The 17,669-nt window shown below is 41.2% G+C and overlaps 1 protein-coding gene across 2 annotated transcripts; it reads left to right on the top strand.

The window, feature by feature from the left end:
- Window positions 1–278: 278 nt before the first annotated feature.
- On the top strand, window positions 279–16,949 carry EIF3B (eukaryotic translation initiation factor 3 subunit B). 2 transcript variants are annotated; one of them, XM_031606541.2, is made up of 20 exons: window positions 279–1,228; window positions 4,179–4,371; window positions 4,522–4,641; window positions 4,730–4,787; window positions 5,687–5,815; window positions 6,827–6,984; window positions 7,862–7,993; window positions 8,088–8,154; window positions 8,706–8,752; window positions 9,515–9,725; window positions 10,307–10,379; window positions 10,879–11,001; window positions 11,486–11,564; window positions 12,572–12,710; window positions 13,356–13,481; window positions 13,995–14,072; window positions 14,511–14,619; window positions 15,188–15,305; window positions 16,399–16,423; window positions 16,753–16,949. In XM_031606541.2, exons 1-18 carry the CDS (start codon window positions 784–786, stop codon window positions 15,289–15,291), a joined length of 2,391 nt encoding a protein of 796 aa, XP_031462401.1. In that variant the 5' UTR covers window positions 279–783; the 3' UTR covers window positions 15,292–15,305; window positions 16,399–16,423; window positions 16,753–16,949. The 2 variants fall into 2 exon arrangements, with proteins under 2 accessions (XP_031462401.1, XP_031462400.1); XM_031606540.2 differs by having other exon boundaries at window positions 280–1,228; window positions 16,399–16,949.
- Window positions 16,950–17,669: the final 720 nt, after the last annotated feature.

The raw sequence follows: 17,669 nt of genomic DNA, 5'->3' as shown, positions 1-17,669 counted from the left end.
GGTACAAAGCCGCGGTTGAACGAACACACAGCCCAGCTCTCGAGCTGGCCGCGCACTCACAGCCCGCGCTCAGCTCACACCAACCCTCAGCCCCGCTCGGCTCCCTCAGCGCCGGCCCAGCCCCACGCACAGGCGACGCGTTGGCGGAGCGCCGCGCGATCAGCACCGCCCCCCCCACCTCAGGAGCTTTGGTAGCGCCCGCGCTCGCCCCGCCGCCTTCGGGCGGGCCCATGGCGGGAGCTCCGCGGGGGGGAAGGCGGCAAGTTTCGCTGCGCTGTGCCGTCGGCTCCTGCCTGGTGCTGGACGCGGGGATGGCCTGAGGCGTCAGCACGGCACGGAGGGTTCTGCCGTCGCCCTTCCAATTAAGCACCAAGACGCGTCCAGCTTTTGGCCTCCCGCGAAATGGTTCGGCCCAACCCCACCTCAGCGGCCGGGCCGGGGCCGCCATGTTGGGCTCAACCACGGAGCGGCGGAGCGGGGGGAGCCGCAGCCGTGAGAGCCGGGAAAGGACGGACGGCGCTGCCGGCCGAGCGAAGGGGGGTGAGCGGCGAAGGAGGTGGCGATCGCTGCGGGGCAGAGCAGGGAGGGAGGGGCGGCGGCGGCGGACGAAAGCACCATCGGGGCAGGGCCGCTCCCCCCGCCTTCCTGCCCGTTGGTAGCGGCGGCTCGCGGGGCCTGGCGCACATGGCCCGGCCGTAGGAGCCTCCCCGCCCCTCCCCCGCTCCTTTTCCCGTCGCCCTCGAGCTGGGAACGCGCGGCCGGCGGCGCCCCGCACCGACCCCCATGCAGGGCACCGAGGACAGCCCCGCGCCGCCCGGCGCACAGGGCCCGGCCGAGGAGCCCGAGCGGCCCGACGGAGCGCCGCCCGAGCCGCCGCCCGAGCAGCAGCTGAAGGAGGACGAGAGAGAGGGGCCGGCGGAAGAGGGCGGCTCTGAGGGCCCCCCTGAGCCGCCGCCCGCCGCCTCGGAGCCCGCCGAGCCGCAGCCGCCTCAGCCGCCCTCCCCGCAGCCGGCGTCCGGCCGGGAGAGCCCCGAGCGGGCTGAGCCCCAGGCCGGGCCCGAGGCCGAGCCGCCCCCGGAGGAGGCCGAGAGCGAGCCGCCGGCCGAGGCCGGGCCGCCAGCCGAGCCCTGCGAGCCGCGGGAGGACGGGGAGGCCGCGCCCGCCGAGCCCGAGGACGAGCTCTCCTTCAGCGATCCCGAGGGCTTCGTGGACGACATCAGCGACGAAGGTGCGGGCGGCGGGCCGGGCTGGGCCGGGCGCTGCGGGAGCGCGGGGCGGCTGCGCCCCGTCCGTGCGGGCTGCGCCCCGCGCTGCACTCCTGAAACGTGGCGGTGAGCTGCGGGTGTGCAGCAAATCGGGGCCTCTGAGAAAAACTGCGCGGTGACTGTCGTACAATGACCCAGCCGTCCAATGGCCCCGTGAGGCGTTGTGGCAGCAGCTGTCTCTGGTGTAAGGCCGCTAACGGTGCTTCAGTTTTTCAGCAGTTTTGGACGAATCTTTCAAGATTAACCGTGTCAATTCTTGAGTAGCAAATCCACATGTCTGTTATGCCAGTTCTTACTCTGACGTAAATGCTGCTGTAGGCTCTGTAATAGTTACACGTATCAGAACTGGAAAAATGCATCTTAAAGCACACACTGCTTCTTAAGTCAGCAGGTGGTTTGAACTGGTGGTGGAACACAGGTGATAATTGTGCTTTCTTGTGTTCCAGTCCAATGTTTAGCTTAATAAATAAGCGGAGAAGTCTTTTAAATTAAGAAAGCGTGTTATTCTTAGTAGTCTGTATAGCACTTTGAACATGTGCGTATCTTAGAGACACGTTGGCAAAAGTGTCTGCAAGTTTATCACTGGATTCTTGTTGTCTGGCAAAGTGTTTGCTTTGGATGCTTTGTCTACACTGGGGATTATCATGTTCATGTCACTGTGTAGAAAGAACCCGGGAACGTTTCCTGTCTTCTGTTTTATTCTTTCAGGTTAATTTGACTTACTCTTCATCTATATGAATAATACAGTGTTAGTGGCTGAATTACAGTGTTTAAGTTTAGTCACTCCTGCTGGTCTGGTTTTCCATCTGCCTGTGCTACTTCTTGGGCTACCTTATTCCTTTTGCTTTACCCTGACAACTCCACAGAAGAATCAATTCCAGGTCATTAGCGTCACTGATTCAAAGCTATCTCAGTGTTTATGATAAGAATTACATGTTCAAGAGCGATTTTGAGTCGGACTGGCTTTAAGATTAGGTCATCTCAGGTGTTACTTTGACTTGTGTTGATTTTTTTTTTTCCAGAGTGGTGTTGGCACAGCAGAACAGCTGTTCCACCTTCCACAGAAGGAATGTGTCAGATCATCGCTCAAGTGCGATGAAGCTTTAGTTCAGATAATGAGAGAGGTCCTTAAAATTCTGCCAGCTGAAGATAGCTGTGTACCCACCACGCCTCTCTCTTCTGGCCTGTGGGAAAAGAGCTGGCTGAACCAGCTGCTTGCTCTTTGAAGGTTCCTTTGTTCATAGTTTTGAATTTAAGGTAGAGGAGTTGCACAGTGTAGGTATGTGTTTAACCTGTTACAGTTCTGACTTGGTATAGAATGTTGTCTACTTCTGTTTTAAACTGAACAAGCATTCCTCTCTTTTATAGCCTTTCGTGGGATGTGGTTATGAAAAAGTGATTATTAAAGCCTAAGAATTATCTTATTATTATATTTTATGGAAATATCCCTGCTGTTCTTTGTGGGACGTGCTTCCATTTTATATGCAGGGAAAATCAAAGACATGAAGAATTCTAGAACTAAAAAATGATGTTATTCTCCTATAACATCAGGCTTTGAAAGTTCTTCTTTTGGTCCTTGGAGTTTTTGTAGGCATAACAGATGCTTCCCTGCCAATCTCTTAGCTCTCAGGAGGTTACCTGTCCGCAGCCTCAGTGTTTGTGCATTGTTAGGTAGTTCGGTAATGGCAGTATATCTTAATATGCTCTAAGGTATGATATGTACTTAGAAATTAACTTATTTGCAGCTATTTCCTTTCTTCTGAGTCTGTGGCTCAAACTGGGTTAGCCTTCATCTTTGTAGAAAAAAGTTGAGGGGAGAGCAACCCAAATGTGTTTAAATTCTATGTTACCAATGGCGTTAAGTTTGTGGATACAAAATAATTAAATGGACTTGACTTGAGATACAGCTTAAAGTAAGATATGTGAAGAATTCCACAGGTAAACTGTGTCTAGAAGCCTACTGCTTGAAGCTAATTGAGCATGGTTTTTGTGGCTCCTCGTTTTGTGTGTGACAAAGGGGGTGTAGTGTGTGCCTTTCAACTGCTTTAATCTTGGTGTGGCATTAAAACCACAACTGCTGGGTTACGGTCATTCTGGATGCTCTCCCTTCTTTGCCGGTATGATTTCAACTATGTTGCAAGACTTTGGCAATTTTACTCTGGTGAGAAGAAGTTTGAAGCTGACAGCACAGGGACTGAACAAACCATCCCGCCAGCAAGTACTCAGTGAATGTGTAAAATGGTAGGTGAGGGGGGTTTAGTATGGTTGAAGAATATACAGGGTACAAAAGGTGTGCTTGTATTCATTAGTTGCTTGCTTAATGTGGTTCGTAGTGTCTTAGGACGCCTTAATTTTGTTTAATTAAAGGTTTTGAATGAGCTTGAGTTCTCTGCCATAATTATAGTGATGCTAGTATTTGCAGAGCTTCTGAAATGGAAGATAGTTTTGAATTGTGCTAGAGCTGTTGTAGTGTGGAAGGGAGGTACGTGTTAGATCTGTCAAACTCACGTGGTTATGATTTAAGTCTACCTGTCACTGGGTAGTGAATGTTACTGTGTTCTGCTCTGTTGGTTTTAAGAGCTTCTTGAGCCAATTCCAGCTCCTAAAACAAGCTAATAGTAGGACTGTTGATGTCTCCAATGCATTTCATTAAGAAAGATTTCAAGAGTTAATTCCTTGAAGCTTATCGAGAAATGGAGGACTATCGTATCTCAACAAACAAGTGCTTCTGGGGGGCCTTGTATTATTCACTTTGCTTCTCTGAGGAAGGCTTCACTGACCACCAGATTTCTTAAATGTTATTGAACCAGTTTCCTGAATTTCAGGTCTTTCCCTTCTCTTAGTTATTTTTATCCTTCAGTTTTTCTCTTTCATGATATAGGCCAGTGCTTCATTTTTGTTTTTTGTTCGCAGAATTACTTGGTGATGTACTGAAAGACCAGCCGCAGGAAGCAGATGGAATTGATTCAGTGATAGTAGTGGATAACGTTCCCCAGGTTGGACCAGACCGACTTGAGAAACTCAAGAATGTCATCCATAAAATATTTTCCAAGTTTGGTAAAATTATAAATGAATTTTATCCAGAAGCAGACGGGAAGACAAAAGGGTAAGTTATGATAGCACCTGCTGGGGGCTATGTTTGAAACACTGCTCTGACTTACCCTTCATTATTAACATCAGTTTCTTTTTTGTTTTTAATATATTCATTCTTTTATGTAGTGACCAGTGAGCATACTCTTGTGTTCCTGCATTGTAGGTACATCTTTCTGGAGTACATGTCTCCATCTCATGCAGTGGATGCTGTGAAGAATGCAGATGGATACAAACTGGATAAGCAGCACACTTTCAGAGTCAATCTTTTCACAGACTTTGACAAGTGAGTACAACTATCACAAGTTTATAGTCTTTTGGATTCTAATCAAGAGTACCTACACGAAGTATAACCACTCCAACTGTTCTTTCAGGTATATGACAATCAGTGACGAGTGGGAAATCCCTGAGAAACAGCCATTTAAAGATTTGGTAAGGGTTTTTTGAAAGGTGACTACTAACAATTTATTAAGTTAATGACAGGGGCAGTGCTGATTGCATACTCCAGTTCCTTTGTTCTCACATTAGTGGTTCTGCTTGGAGTTCCACCTAGAAAGTTAGGATAAACAGTGACCTGATGCAACCTATTTAAAAACAGAATTTTGAAAGCATCTTATTATATTTTTAAATTATATTGTTAAATGTTTGAGAGCAACTGCTGTTACCACTAGCTTTGTAAAATGCACTCTGGAGGAAGGGATAGTTAAATAAGTAAAACCCCAAATGGCAACAACAAAAAAAACTAAACCAAACAAAACCTCATGTTACTTGGGGCGAAATGTGTTAAATGTTATTGAACTACCTTGAAGGTCCACCTTTTTATGATGTGTACTGTTAGCCTCTGCAGTGGAAATGCTAAATCATGGCCTGAAGCAGTGATTGAGTACCTGGTAGAAAGGCAGGGCCCACCCAGAGAAGCTCAGGTGCAAGCAATGCACCTGAGTGCCTGGAAGGGGTGGAGCCAGGATCCACCCCTTCTCAGATATCATTTAAGAGATGGCAGTGAAGGTGAGGGTATCTTTGGAGGTGCTGCCTATCTGAGGCATTCCAAAGGGAAGCAGATCTTTTCCTTCAGCAGCCACCAATGCAGAAATGTATTTGGGCTCATTTTCACTTACTGTAGCCACCCTGTTATTATCTTCCCATTGTAGCGTTACAGCCTCAAATAACCAGTGGGTCTGGATTATAAAATTTCACTTCAGTAACTTGTTTGCAATGATGGAACACCAATGGTGCATGCTCTGTGAAGACAAACTTCCACCTGCCATATAGATTGCAATTTGCTTGTCTTCCTGGTCTTTGATTTGCTGATGATCTTTTGTTTTTCTTAGGGGAATCTTCGTTACTGGTTGGAAGATCCTGATTGTAGAGATCAGTACAGTGTGATCTTTGAGTCAGGAGACCGGACCTCCATTTTTTGGAATGATATCAAGGAGCCTGTTCAAATCGAGGACAGAGCAGTGAGTGTCCTGGACGTGCTGTGCATTGCAGATACACTGTCAGTTGCTTTCATTTTGTAGCAGTTCAGGCTTATCAGTTAAAAAAAGAAAGTCTTCCTTTGCTGAAATACTTTTCCTCTCTTTTCTTCCTTTGGAAAGTGACAGTGAAATTATGTCCTTTAGAATTAGGCTTAGCTGCTTAGGTAAAACAAATGTGGAGTTAACTTGTCTGTCTTCCTTTTCTTTTAATTTAACCTGCTTATTAGTACATTATATGTATGCCATTTGTACACTATAGGTGATTCAGGAGGATCTGAGTGAAAATGCATAGTCAGAGTTTGAGGAGTACTGTTTGTTGGTGCTGAGTATGTATTTAAGCATGTGGCTTCTGGTCATTTTTTCCCTTTGTGCTCACCGCAGAGGTACTGAAGAAGACTAGCTGGTTTGGTAATACCATATAAATGGGAGAGTTAGTGTGCCTGCCTGCTGTAAGCCAGCTGACTTGCTAAGAACTGCAGGTGCCCAGAAACATTTTCTTTCTCTAAAACCATTATGTGTTACGGTTAAAAGAAACTGTCTCTGGGGTGGAGAGCAGTTTTGCTCATTGCCGTGGATAGTGCTGGCCATGATCTGTGTTGTTGGTACCTTTTGACTTAGTGTTGTTAAAAGTGTGAAGAGTCTAAACTTGCTGAGAATGGAGATATTCTCGCCAGAGCCACAGTCCAAGAAAGAATCTGAAGCAGCTGGGTTGTTGTGATTGTTACTCAACAATGATTGTTACTGTCCTTGGTAAATACTTTCAGAGATCAGTAAGATGAAACAATCTGAACTGCAGAATAATTGTAAATTGTGTGTGAAACTTAAAGCCAAACTGGTTTAACATTGCTCATTCCGAGATCTTCACTGAGCAAGTGGATTTGTGAAACACACTGTTACTAGCCACATGGGAGTCCTTCCCTTTCCATTACTGAGCACGAAGTTTGATTCTTTTATATACATTTTTAAAAATTATTTTTAAATTATTTTTTGCAGCGGTGGACAGAAACCTACGTACGTTGGTCTCCCAAGGGTACCTATCTGGCTACGTTCCACCAGAGGGGCATTGCGCTTTGGGGTGGAGAGAAGTTCAAGCAGATTCAAAGGTTTAGTCACCAGGGAGTACAGCTTATTGACTTCTCACCCTGTGAAAGGTATGGAGTGTGACATTGGTTTGGGTTAAGAGATGTGAAGTGCATGCATTCTGCCTGCTATGTTTTCAGATCTTGTGTTACTGAGGTCTTTAGTTCTTCTCTGCCTTTGGAAGTGTTGCTTTTCATACGCAGAATTCCTTTTCAGAATAAATGAAACTGTCAAACTTTACTTTGATTTCAGTGGGTATACTTAAGGCAATCTGGAGTTTACTGTTCTACGAATTTGAACTGTCAGGCTTCATTGAAGTCATTATCTGAGGGAATGGTAGTTTTTTCTCTTTGGTTAGATGGGGTAGTCTGTAGTATTCTGGTTCTCTGAGAAAATGTAGCTGAGAAGCATCTTTCACATCTGTAGTATTAAAATTAATAATTTAAGCTTTCTTTCGCATATAAGAGTTCTTTAGGGAATCATTTTTAAGTCATTCTAGGACTTGAGATGCATCTTACTTTGCTAGTTTTCAAGTAAGATACTTGGAATCAGTAACAGTTTCAGTTCTTTATACTTGAAAGAGATTATCTTTAAATTGAGATGTCTGGCATACTTGTATTTCAGGTTGGCACAGGCTATGGGTTTGTATTTGATGTAAAGTCAATGATATTCTGGTCACAAAACAATGTAGTGGGTAACGAGGTATCTGGGGGATTTTCCCTTGTAAGATCAGCACAAGAAAACTTGCATGTAAATCTAGAGGCTTTTCAGGTGAAGGGATGCTAGGAATTACCATGCCTTGAAAGCTTTTCTCTCACCTCTAGAACATCCTGTTAGAGGAAGTGCTGTTTAAAAGTGCATTGTATTTTAATATTATTTGGATGAAAGTCTGCTTTACTCGTGTGTTAAATCAAATTTTATTAGTAAAATTGATTATTTCCTTTGTAGATATTTAGTGACCTTCAGCCCTTTGATGGACACACAGGATGACCCTCAGGCTATTATCATCTGGGATATCCTGACTGGACAAAAGAAACGAGGATTCCACTGTGAAAACTCAGCTCACTGGCCTATTTTTAAGTAGGTTGCAAAGCAGTGTTAGAGAGCAAGCAGCCATAGACTTTGTTTAATGAGCAGGCAACTCTTACCTTATTTTCTTTTTTTATTTTCTTAGATGGAGTCATGATGGGAAATTCTTCGCTCGAATGACTTCAGATACCCTCAGCATCTACGAAACACCTGTAAGTTGTTGTTTTGTTTGTGTGCGATGTTTATTGCTTTACAGTGTCAGCATTTCATGTGGTATATGTTTTAAAGTTATGTTTTAATAATGCACTCTACAGCTTAAGAGGGAAGAAATCCATTTGCTCATCTTTTGATTTTTTCCTGGATCAAAAAACTAGCTGAGCCTGACAGCAATGTTGCAATGTTCTTGCTGTGCTTCTAGAAAGCCTGGAGAGCTCAATATAGTAGTGAACAGAATCAAAGTTATACAATGCCATCCAGGCCTTAGTGGCAGGTGTTTGCCAGAATACCTGAAAGACACTGTAAATCGCAGCATGATCTACTTTTATGTTTTTATTTTAGCATGGGCTGCTACTCATTAGAAAATCATTACATAGAATTAGTCTTATTGGTTACTGTGGTATACTTACATTAATATAGGGGGTAAAGGATCTCTCAACACCATCCACAGTTAAGGAACTGGTTTATGCTCTTACACATAAGCCTTCTACTCTTGATGTATGTGCAAGAATGTTACTTGAAAGTTGACAGCTTTCTCTTCTTTTAGTCTATGGGATTGTTGGACAAAAAAAGCTTGAAAATCAATGGGATAAGGTGAGTATATTCCTTTCTAAAAGTAGCTACAGTTTTGTCTTTATGTCTGGGACTTCTAAATAGTGAAGTGAATTTTCTACTGATTAGAGCAAATAGCCTGATACTGAAGTGTTCAAATCGGACAAACTGGCAAAAAAAAAAAGCAGAAAGTTTTCCACTTAAGCTGTTAGCTGTGTATGTCAATCCATACTTAGAAATCTTTGTAGTAAAGTGTAATCTAGTGTCTAACTTGGCATCCTGGTTCCTTATCTACCAAACAAAACTGGTATGCAGTTTATGTAACATCTTTTAAGACTGGTGTGCTGTACACTGTATGCTGCCTATTGGCAAGGAACTAGTTTGGTTTTGTGCATGCCTGCACAGTAGATGCTAATTCCTGTGAGTTTTTGAGGTGCTTTTTGGGAAAAAAAACAGTTAAAATCCAGTGTCCTCAAGTGCAGGAGGATTGTCTTCTCCATAATTTCATAGAGGGAAGTCACTGATTGGTTTAATCATGTTTCACAGATTGTCTGGGTTTGTGCTACCCTTCACTTTAGTGAATCTTACTGTTTAGATGATGTTGCTGATATAGCAGGTTTAAATGGCAATTAAAAACATGTTATGTGTAAGGTTAGAAACTCTTCAGTTGCTCATCTGTATATGCCTTTTTACTGGGAGTTGATATAGTTGTCTGCAGCATTCAGAACACTGAAAATAGTTTCTGCTTGTAGTATCTCTAACTAAAAAAATTAAAATGGAATATGTCTAACTTTATTCCTGTAGAGATTTCTCGTGGTCTCCAGGTGGTAACATAATTGCTTTCTGGGTGCCTGAGGACAAAGACATCCCAGCAAGAGTGACCTTAATGCAACTGCCTGCCAGACAAGAGATCCGTGTGCGGAATTTGTTCAATGTTGTAGATTGTAAACTACACTGGCAGAAGAATGGTGATTACCTGTGTGTGAAGGTAGACAGGACTCCCAAAGGCACACAGGTGCGTAGACTGTGATTGTGTTCATAAAACTTGTTTTCTTTCATGCTGACGCTTCATTTTCTTTCAATACTGTCTTTCAACATAGCCAGTTTAAATTCTATGATGGAAAAATAAAAATAGCTTTGACTGCTGAGTTTGAAGTATGTGGAGAGCCAAATGTATGTCATATTTGCATCCAGGATTTGCTTTTAATTTACTGATATGGTGGAGTTAATTATTTTTTTAAAATGACTGAGTGCTAGGTCTCTTTCCCTGTTCTCTGTAAAATTGGTTGTTGAAGCTATAGGCTATGCTGCAGAATTTACCATATGTTTTATCTACTTCAGCTTAATTTAAGTCTAAAAAAAAAAAATACTGTATCCAATCCTTCTGTTATTCTTTAACAGAACAAAAGGATTTAGAGTGTGTTCAGTGATGAGGCATGCGCTGTTTATCTGTTTATAAGAAAAAAATCTTGAGCCTTTGACTGTTATCCTGAGTTCTCTTGGGCCAGTCTTGTAGCCATCCTTCTATGCATGGTGATTAAAAAAAAAATTCTGTTGCTTCTGTACTGATTAATGAGCTGATGTTGGCCTTTGCAGGGAGTAGTGACCAACTTTGAAATATTCCGAATGAGAGAGAAACAGGTGCCTGTGGATGTGGTGGAAATGAAAGGTAATTCCAACATTCTGATACTTAACTGTTCTGTGTAGCCTTTTCTTTTGGTAGATGTGGTGTCTTACATAGTTCCCATCAACATGTAACATTTGTTGATAATTAGGGCACTTACTCTTGATGGGAACTATGGTATTCATCTTGCAAGGCTTCTCATGTGACGTGTGGAAAGCCAGTGCTTTCATTGCTATTCATGCTTGTTGCTAACTAACAGGATTGAAAACGTTTGAAAAGATGAAGGTCTGACTATCTGAAAATACTCTTTAGTGTGAGAGACTTTGGAGCTGTTGGGTCTGTCAGAACACTTCCCCAGGGTCCTGCATTTGCCTTATCAACCTTTGTTTTTAAAAACAGTTTTTTTTATGGCAGAGTTTAAATTCTGGATTCCCTTTTCTACATCTCGGTTTTCTTTGATAACTTCTTGTAATTGAAGCTCTTTATTATAGGTTTGTTTGTTTGTTTTTTACATAGTTTTGACCTCTCTTTATTTTTTTTAAAGAAAGCATCATAGCCTTTGCTTGGGAACCAAATGGAAGCAAGTTTGCTGTGTTGCATGGAGAAACTCCACGAATTTCAGTTTCCTTTTACCACGTTAAAAACAATGGGAAAATAGAACTCATCAGTAAGTAACTGGAAAGATAAGCGAGATGCACATGTTAAGCATTTTGTGTGTAGCAAACTCAGACTGTGGTTGGTTATGGTAGTGTGGCAGCAGATGCTATACCTGATATATTTGAGAAACCTAGGTTTTTGCTGACAGCTAAACTATTTCCACTTCACATCAGTCTAGTTTCTGAGAACACAAGGCTTACAAGCTAGAAATAACTGTGGTCTTGGGATGTTTGTGCAAGGCAATAACATGGACTTAACTGATGAGGTAAAATTTTTTTCAAGATGGATATTGGATCTTCTGATCTCCCTTTTTTCTGCTGACTTTGGATGTTTTTATGCTGCTGGGTGTTGTCTTTAGAAACCTAGAGCTAAGGACTCTTGTAAAGACTTTGAGTTCAGATATGTCTTTTGAGTAAAGGATGTATTTACTGCTTATGATCTAACCGATGGGGTTGGATTGTAATTATTTTTCTTAATTCCTCCTTTCTTTCCAGAAACATTTGACAAACAACAGGCAAACACGATATTCTGGAGTCCTCAAGGTCAATTTGTAGTGTTGGCTGGCCTCAGAAGGTGAGCGTTGCACAGGTTACTGAATACTATACTGCTTTTAAAGGAGGAAAAAAAGGGCTAGATGATTTAATCAGGAAGTATTTGCTATCTCCATAAATGTATTAAGTCAAAGTTTTGATATTTAAATGGGCAAAAAAAAAACATTATTGACTTTGAGAGTCTTTGGAGGGAAGGAGTTACTTTGGCCTCTGGTAATCTGACAGTTTGAATCTATTAGGTACTTGACATTATTAAAGCTCACAAGGGTTTTCATTGCTTTATTGAAACCCTGTCCAGTTGCATTACTATGCAATTCTGATAAGATTTTGTAAAAGCAAAGGGAAGACAAAGATACAAACAACCAAGCTCTATCATGAAACAGTAACCTTGACTTGATATTTCTGCCACATAAAACAAAGAATAATTTTTTCAACAACTGAGTGGATATTTAGAAACACTTTGTTTAATGGTTGACTCTGAACTGATCCATGTGGTTCTTGTAATAGGTTGTTGTCATAGCCTTGTGCCTTATGGGCAGTACTCTTAGAATGCTCTTACAATAGAGATGTTATTTATATACACATGTGTATACACGCACTGCTTATATATACGTATCAGAAAAGCTTCCTGTTAGAGTAGGTGAAGACTTGTATTAACCAGCTGGGCAGTGTTTGGCTTTGTGTGTTTCAGACAAGTAATGCTGCTCGTCTGAGAAATGTATTTTTATTTTTGAACTTAGCTTTGTTTTTAATTATCTTGGCACATCATTGTTAAACTTCAGCTGTAACTTGGCTGTAATATGTTTTCATCGTGACTTTAGGAATGAATGTAAAATGTGTTAAAGGTCCTTGAACATACTAATGGAAGTTTTTTGTTCTTATGTTGATTTTTGGTTATTTAATCACATTTTCTAGCCACAGATGCAAGTTATTGGGCTGAGTCTTGGCTGCTTGCTGAAAAGATGTGAAACCTGTTTAAAAAAAAAAGAGTTATGCTGGTGCGTAAAACTGTCATTTTTATCTTTGCAGCATGAACGGTGCCTTAGCATTTGTTGATACATCTGATTGCACCATGATGAATATTGCTGAACACTATACAGCTTCAGATGTGGAATGGGATCCTACAGGCAGATACATTGTGACTTCTGTGTCTTGGTGGAGCCATAAGGTACCAGTGCATTCATCTTTTCCTTCCCCTTCTGAAGATGTTGGCAAGAGCTATTGGTTGTGAAGAGAAAATGGACACCTGTCACTTGTCATATGACTGACAATCTGCACCATAGTTTTACACGTTAATTTGTGAATATCAGTATTTACTTGGGCTGTAAGCTTTGCTGATTGTTGAAAACTAGTTCTGGCTGAGCTATTCACAGTTCTAAAGTGAATGTCCTTCTGAATTTTCATTATACTTCTTAATGTATCTTTAGCTACTGGAGCTTGATGTCCTCTGTGTGGTCTGCATAGAATAACTGCATCTGTTATTACTTTCACATGGTTCCAGCCATTGCTGCACTGTAATCCTCTACTGTGCAGACAGAGTGTGAGACTTTATGATAGAAGACCTTGCTTAATTTTAAACTTTGAGCATCCAGAATATGGCTTCGTGCAGGGCTTCAATGGAACAATTGAACTCTATTTTGCTGATGAATTTGGCTTGTGCAAGGAAGATGCTAATGAAAAGAGCATGTCGTTTTCACTGAATAATGATGCTACTTTTACTACATACAAATGAAAAATCCTTAAAAGATATATAGTGAGAACGAGAGCGTTAAGTTACAGCTTGCCTTGATGAGATGTTACACCACTCTTGCAGGTGGACAATGCATATTGGTTATGGACCTTCCAAGGACGTCTGCTTCAGAAAAACAATAAGGACAGGTTCTGTCAACTTCTGTGGAGACCACGACCAGCTACCTTGCTCAGTGAGGATCAGATAAAGGTAGTGTGTTCCACTCAATCCTGTTGGACATGGGTTTGGAGTGTGTGTGTGTGTATATATATACACAAACCAGGATTTATCTTCCTTTTCTTGAGAATGAGGCTTGAACTGTTAGAGCTGTAGAATTGCCTTTCTCCCTAAGCTTTTGAAAAACCATATTGCCATAGTGGACCTCACTTGTGGGAGTGACTAATAAATATTAACTGTTTTTTATGTTTGGAATAGAAACTGTAACCAGTTGTGCTCACAGTTGTGGTATAGTGAAAGGATGTGAAGAGGAACATAACTGAATTTACCTGTCCAGACTTCTGTAATTAAATACTTACAGAATTGTTTGTTATCTGTAAGCCAGGAAGATCAAGTAAAATAATAGTGAAGGGGAATTGCCTAGAAAAGCAGTTTTTAAATATACTAAGCATGCTCAAAACTGCCAGAGAAATTCTTATTAGAATGTGATGATTGTGATTGCTAGTCTGACTTCAACCTTAGTTGAAATAAAATTCTGTTTTACAGCAAATTAAGAAGGATCTGAAGAAGTACTCAAAGATATTTGAGCAGAAGGATCGCCTGAGCCAGTCCAAAGCTTCAAAAGTAAGACAATTTTTGAAATATAATAACATAAATGAAGTTCTTTTAACTTGTATGATGTTGTTGTTGTAATGGTTATTTATGTTAGATTTCTTTTATAATAAACATCTGTGATCTTGTTAATCTAGGTGCTTAGACTTGCCTCCTATGGGTAGCACACACAGATGCCACACAACTTTCAGGTTAAGTGGTAATGAATCTGGAGAGGCAATGGTGATAGTTCAGTAAGCAGAAGTATTGGAAGTTTGGGATTCTTAGTGACTTGTTGTATTTGGCACTCTTTAAACTAATTAAAAAAACCTTTAATAACAAGAAAAAAACCAAACCCTTACCGAAACAACTTTTACATTACATAAAAGGCTTGAAGTTGGTTGAAAGGATTGAAGAAAAGTTTTCCATGCTATCGTTATGAGAGTTAACAGCTGCTGCTTGCCTCTGTAGGAACTGGTGGAAAGGAGACGTACAATGATGGAAGAATTCAGAAAGTACCGCAAGATGGCACAAGAGTTGTACATGGAGCAAAGGAACGAGCGCTTAGAGCTTCGAGGAGGTACGCAGTGCTTGTAAAGACTTGATGTTAGATAGCTACCACTTCTTAGCAAGTAACAACTGTTCTGGTAACTTGTTTTCTTTTTCTCTGTTGTTTTCCTGTCAAACCTTTTCTGAAGGTTTTGTCCTTGATTTTATTTTTTTAAATCATATTGAATTTTGATTTTGCATGGGAGAAAATTGAAAGTGCTGGCTGCCAGACTTGGCTGCCTGTGCTTCACATGGCTTCTTTCTGCTTCAAGGCATTGGTTTGACTTTGGCATAAGAAATTTGGATGTTGTATATGACCAAAGAAGTCCTCAAAAAACTGGTGGGAGACAGCAATGCCTTGTTTGTCATTTAATGACACTACACAGAATGTCAGGGATTGGAAGGGACCTCAAAAAAATCATCTAATCCAATCCCCCTGCTGGAGCAGGAACACCTAGATTAGCATGTCCTTGTTATGATTTAAAGCAAAAAATACCTTTTATTTCAGTGCTATTTTAAGAACTGTTCCTAGAAAGAGCATAGAATCATTCTCTTGTTGCTGTGTTTGAGGCATTGTGTTAATTCTTTATCCATTCTAGGGGTAGACACGGATGAGCTGGACAGCAATGTTGATGACTGGGAGGAGGAGACTGTTGAATTTTTTATCAATGAAGAAATTATTACCCTTGCAGAACCAGAGTAATCTAATAAACTGTGGTAAGATAGCTTTCAGAGAAGAGTAACTTTACTGTCAACTGCCACTATAAATCAATTAATTTGTTTCAGAAGATTGTTGCGTGAATGCATGTGCTGTTCTGAGTTGGTTTGCTTTATGTGGCTGAAGTGAACAAACAAGCTTTCTTAAATACAGGCACAGACTGTCAGATTTTTGAGCTGAGTGGAATACTGTCTGTGTCCTTTTTTACCAGAGTAATCACTGCTGTGACAATTAGGGTCAACTTTTAAACAGAGCTCATTGCAAGCTCTTCAATTTGTCCTACTGACAGAACTCTAATATAAAATTTTAAAATTTGCTTTTGTAAGAATTTCATGCTAGGTGATATTGGGTGGGGCTTATATAGTATGCTTTAAACAGTAAGTTAACTATAATATAACTGAGTAGGTGTTTAAATATCCATGTTAAATCTATAATTTTTCAGAAATGGTTAGAAATCTGGCAGCAGCACTTCCTCTTGTCTGACTGTCACTGCTTGATGCTGAAACTTTTATTTAATCCAATGATTTTCCAAGTTCTACTTCACAAATTCATATTGTATCTTTGTGTGTTGAAAACATGCTAGTTCTAGCAGCTCCTATAGGAAATGTTTTCTCTTTAAGGAGTTTTAAATTGTTGTACTCTAGAGGGAGAAGAAAGTTTACTGGTGAAGGTACTTACATGGGACTTGACACAGGAATGTAATCCAGGTTTTCTGTTGTTGAGGACTTCCCTTAAGGAAGGGGAGGCTGGAAGCATGCCTTCTGCAGCTGTCTGTGTACAGATCTGTAGCCCCTGGGTATCTAAGGAGTCAATATAAAACATGGAGCAGTATACCTCTTGTACCTGTAGGAGAAATTAGTGGACTTCATATTTAGAGATTTATTTGAATCTAGCTTGTTTACGTTTCATAAATGGGAGATTTTTTTATAGAAGGAGGAGGGAGAGAAGCTGCCTAGTTTCTGGATTTAAATATCAATTTTAGAACAGGTGTGAAGCATGTACTTTGTAGACTTTCACCAGCTAGCATCTGTGGTAAGGTTGTTTGTAAAAAGCACAGCAACTGACTCATCTCTTCTTTTTTCCTTTTTGCAGCACCACCGTAACTTGTGCTGAAAAGGTTTGTTCATTTTCAGAAAGTCTACATCAATTTTGGAATTTTTAATCCATATTCTTGCACTCTGGAAGGGTGGATGCACCAGATTTTCTCCATTCTGCCACACTGTAGTGCCTTTAAGTCTTGCTGCCTGCTGCAGTGAGATACTGAAAAGGCACTGCTTTTAAATTTTTATTCTTTTTTTTAGGGTTCATTTTTCTTTTAAAATCCACTAATACCAGTATTTACTTCCTGACTCCTGTGCAGTCCTTCCCAACTGGCATTTTTGACTTCCTGCCAGTGAAGTGAGATTCATCAGCGCGCATCTCTTACACACAATGTTTCTGTTTCAGGACTCTTTTTATGTCCCGAGTGCATGGACAGATGTTCACTTTGTTTGGGAAAAAGTCAACAGATCCATTTTTCGTATGATGCGTTTTAGTGTGCTGAAGCAGCACTACAGTGGGCTATATCCTCCTCCTTTCAGATTGTGAAAGGATGTCTCCCTCAAAGAGCTGAATATGGAAATAAAAGCAGACTAATACTAAAACCAGTCTGGCTATGTGTTGTTCATAGGGAATCTTTCCCTAAGTGATCAAATATACCCAGATTAATATGAATGTTAGCTGTATTTGCTTTACAGTTGCTTTGAATTGTGTTTTCTCAGTTTCTCGTGGCTATTCTGTTTTTATGTGTTGCTGTGGTTTTGCTTTTTGTTTGTGTTTTTAGTGACGTTACAACTCATTATAATTAGCAGGTTAATTTGTCAAGATTAATGGAGTGACTAGAAAATAAATTGGTTTCTTAAGCCATTTGGAAACTGATATGAGCCTTGGGAACTCCTGGAATAGTCTCACTTGCTAGTGAATTTGAAAACTGTCTAAGTAGTCTTTATACATATGCCTTAGGCTCCATCTTACATATGTTACTTCATTTCTAAAGCTCTCCCTGTTTAGTGGGGAAAAGTGCACTTAAAGTTGGTGGAGCAACTTTTCAGTATTTGTATCTATGAGCAGAAATTATATTCTGTATATTAACAGAGCAGTGAAAGACACTGCTGGCCTGCTGCTTTCCTTTTGAGGACTAGAGGAGAATGAGAATATTTACCTGTCCCCTTTCCAGGACTAATGTCAGCCCATAGGTGCCTGAGCTCACTTAATGTGGTGCTTTATCTGATGGATCTGAAGTGGAAGGCAGCAAGTATTCTGCTTCTTGCAAAGGGTACCCCCTACTCAGCTGTCTGCAGCTAAGGGACATCAGCATTTTTACC

Source organism: Phasianus colchicus, chromosome 16 (assembly GCF_987193195.1).
Source record: "Phasianus colchicus chromosome 16, bPhaCol1.hap1.1, whole genome shotgun sequence".
Lineage (NCBI taxonomy): Eukaryota > Metazoa > Chordata > Aves > Galliformes > Phasianidae > Phasianus > Phasianus colchicus.
The sequence above is the reverse complement of the archived record's forward strand: the minus strand, read 5'-3'. Positions and strand labels throughout refer to the sequence as shown.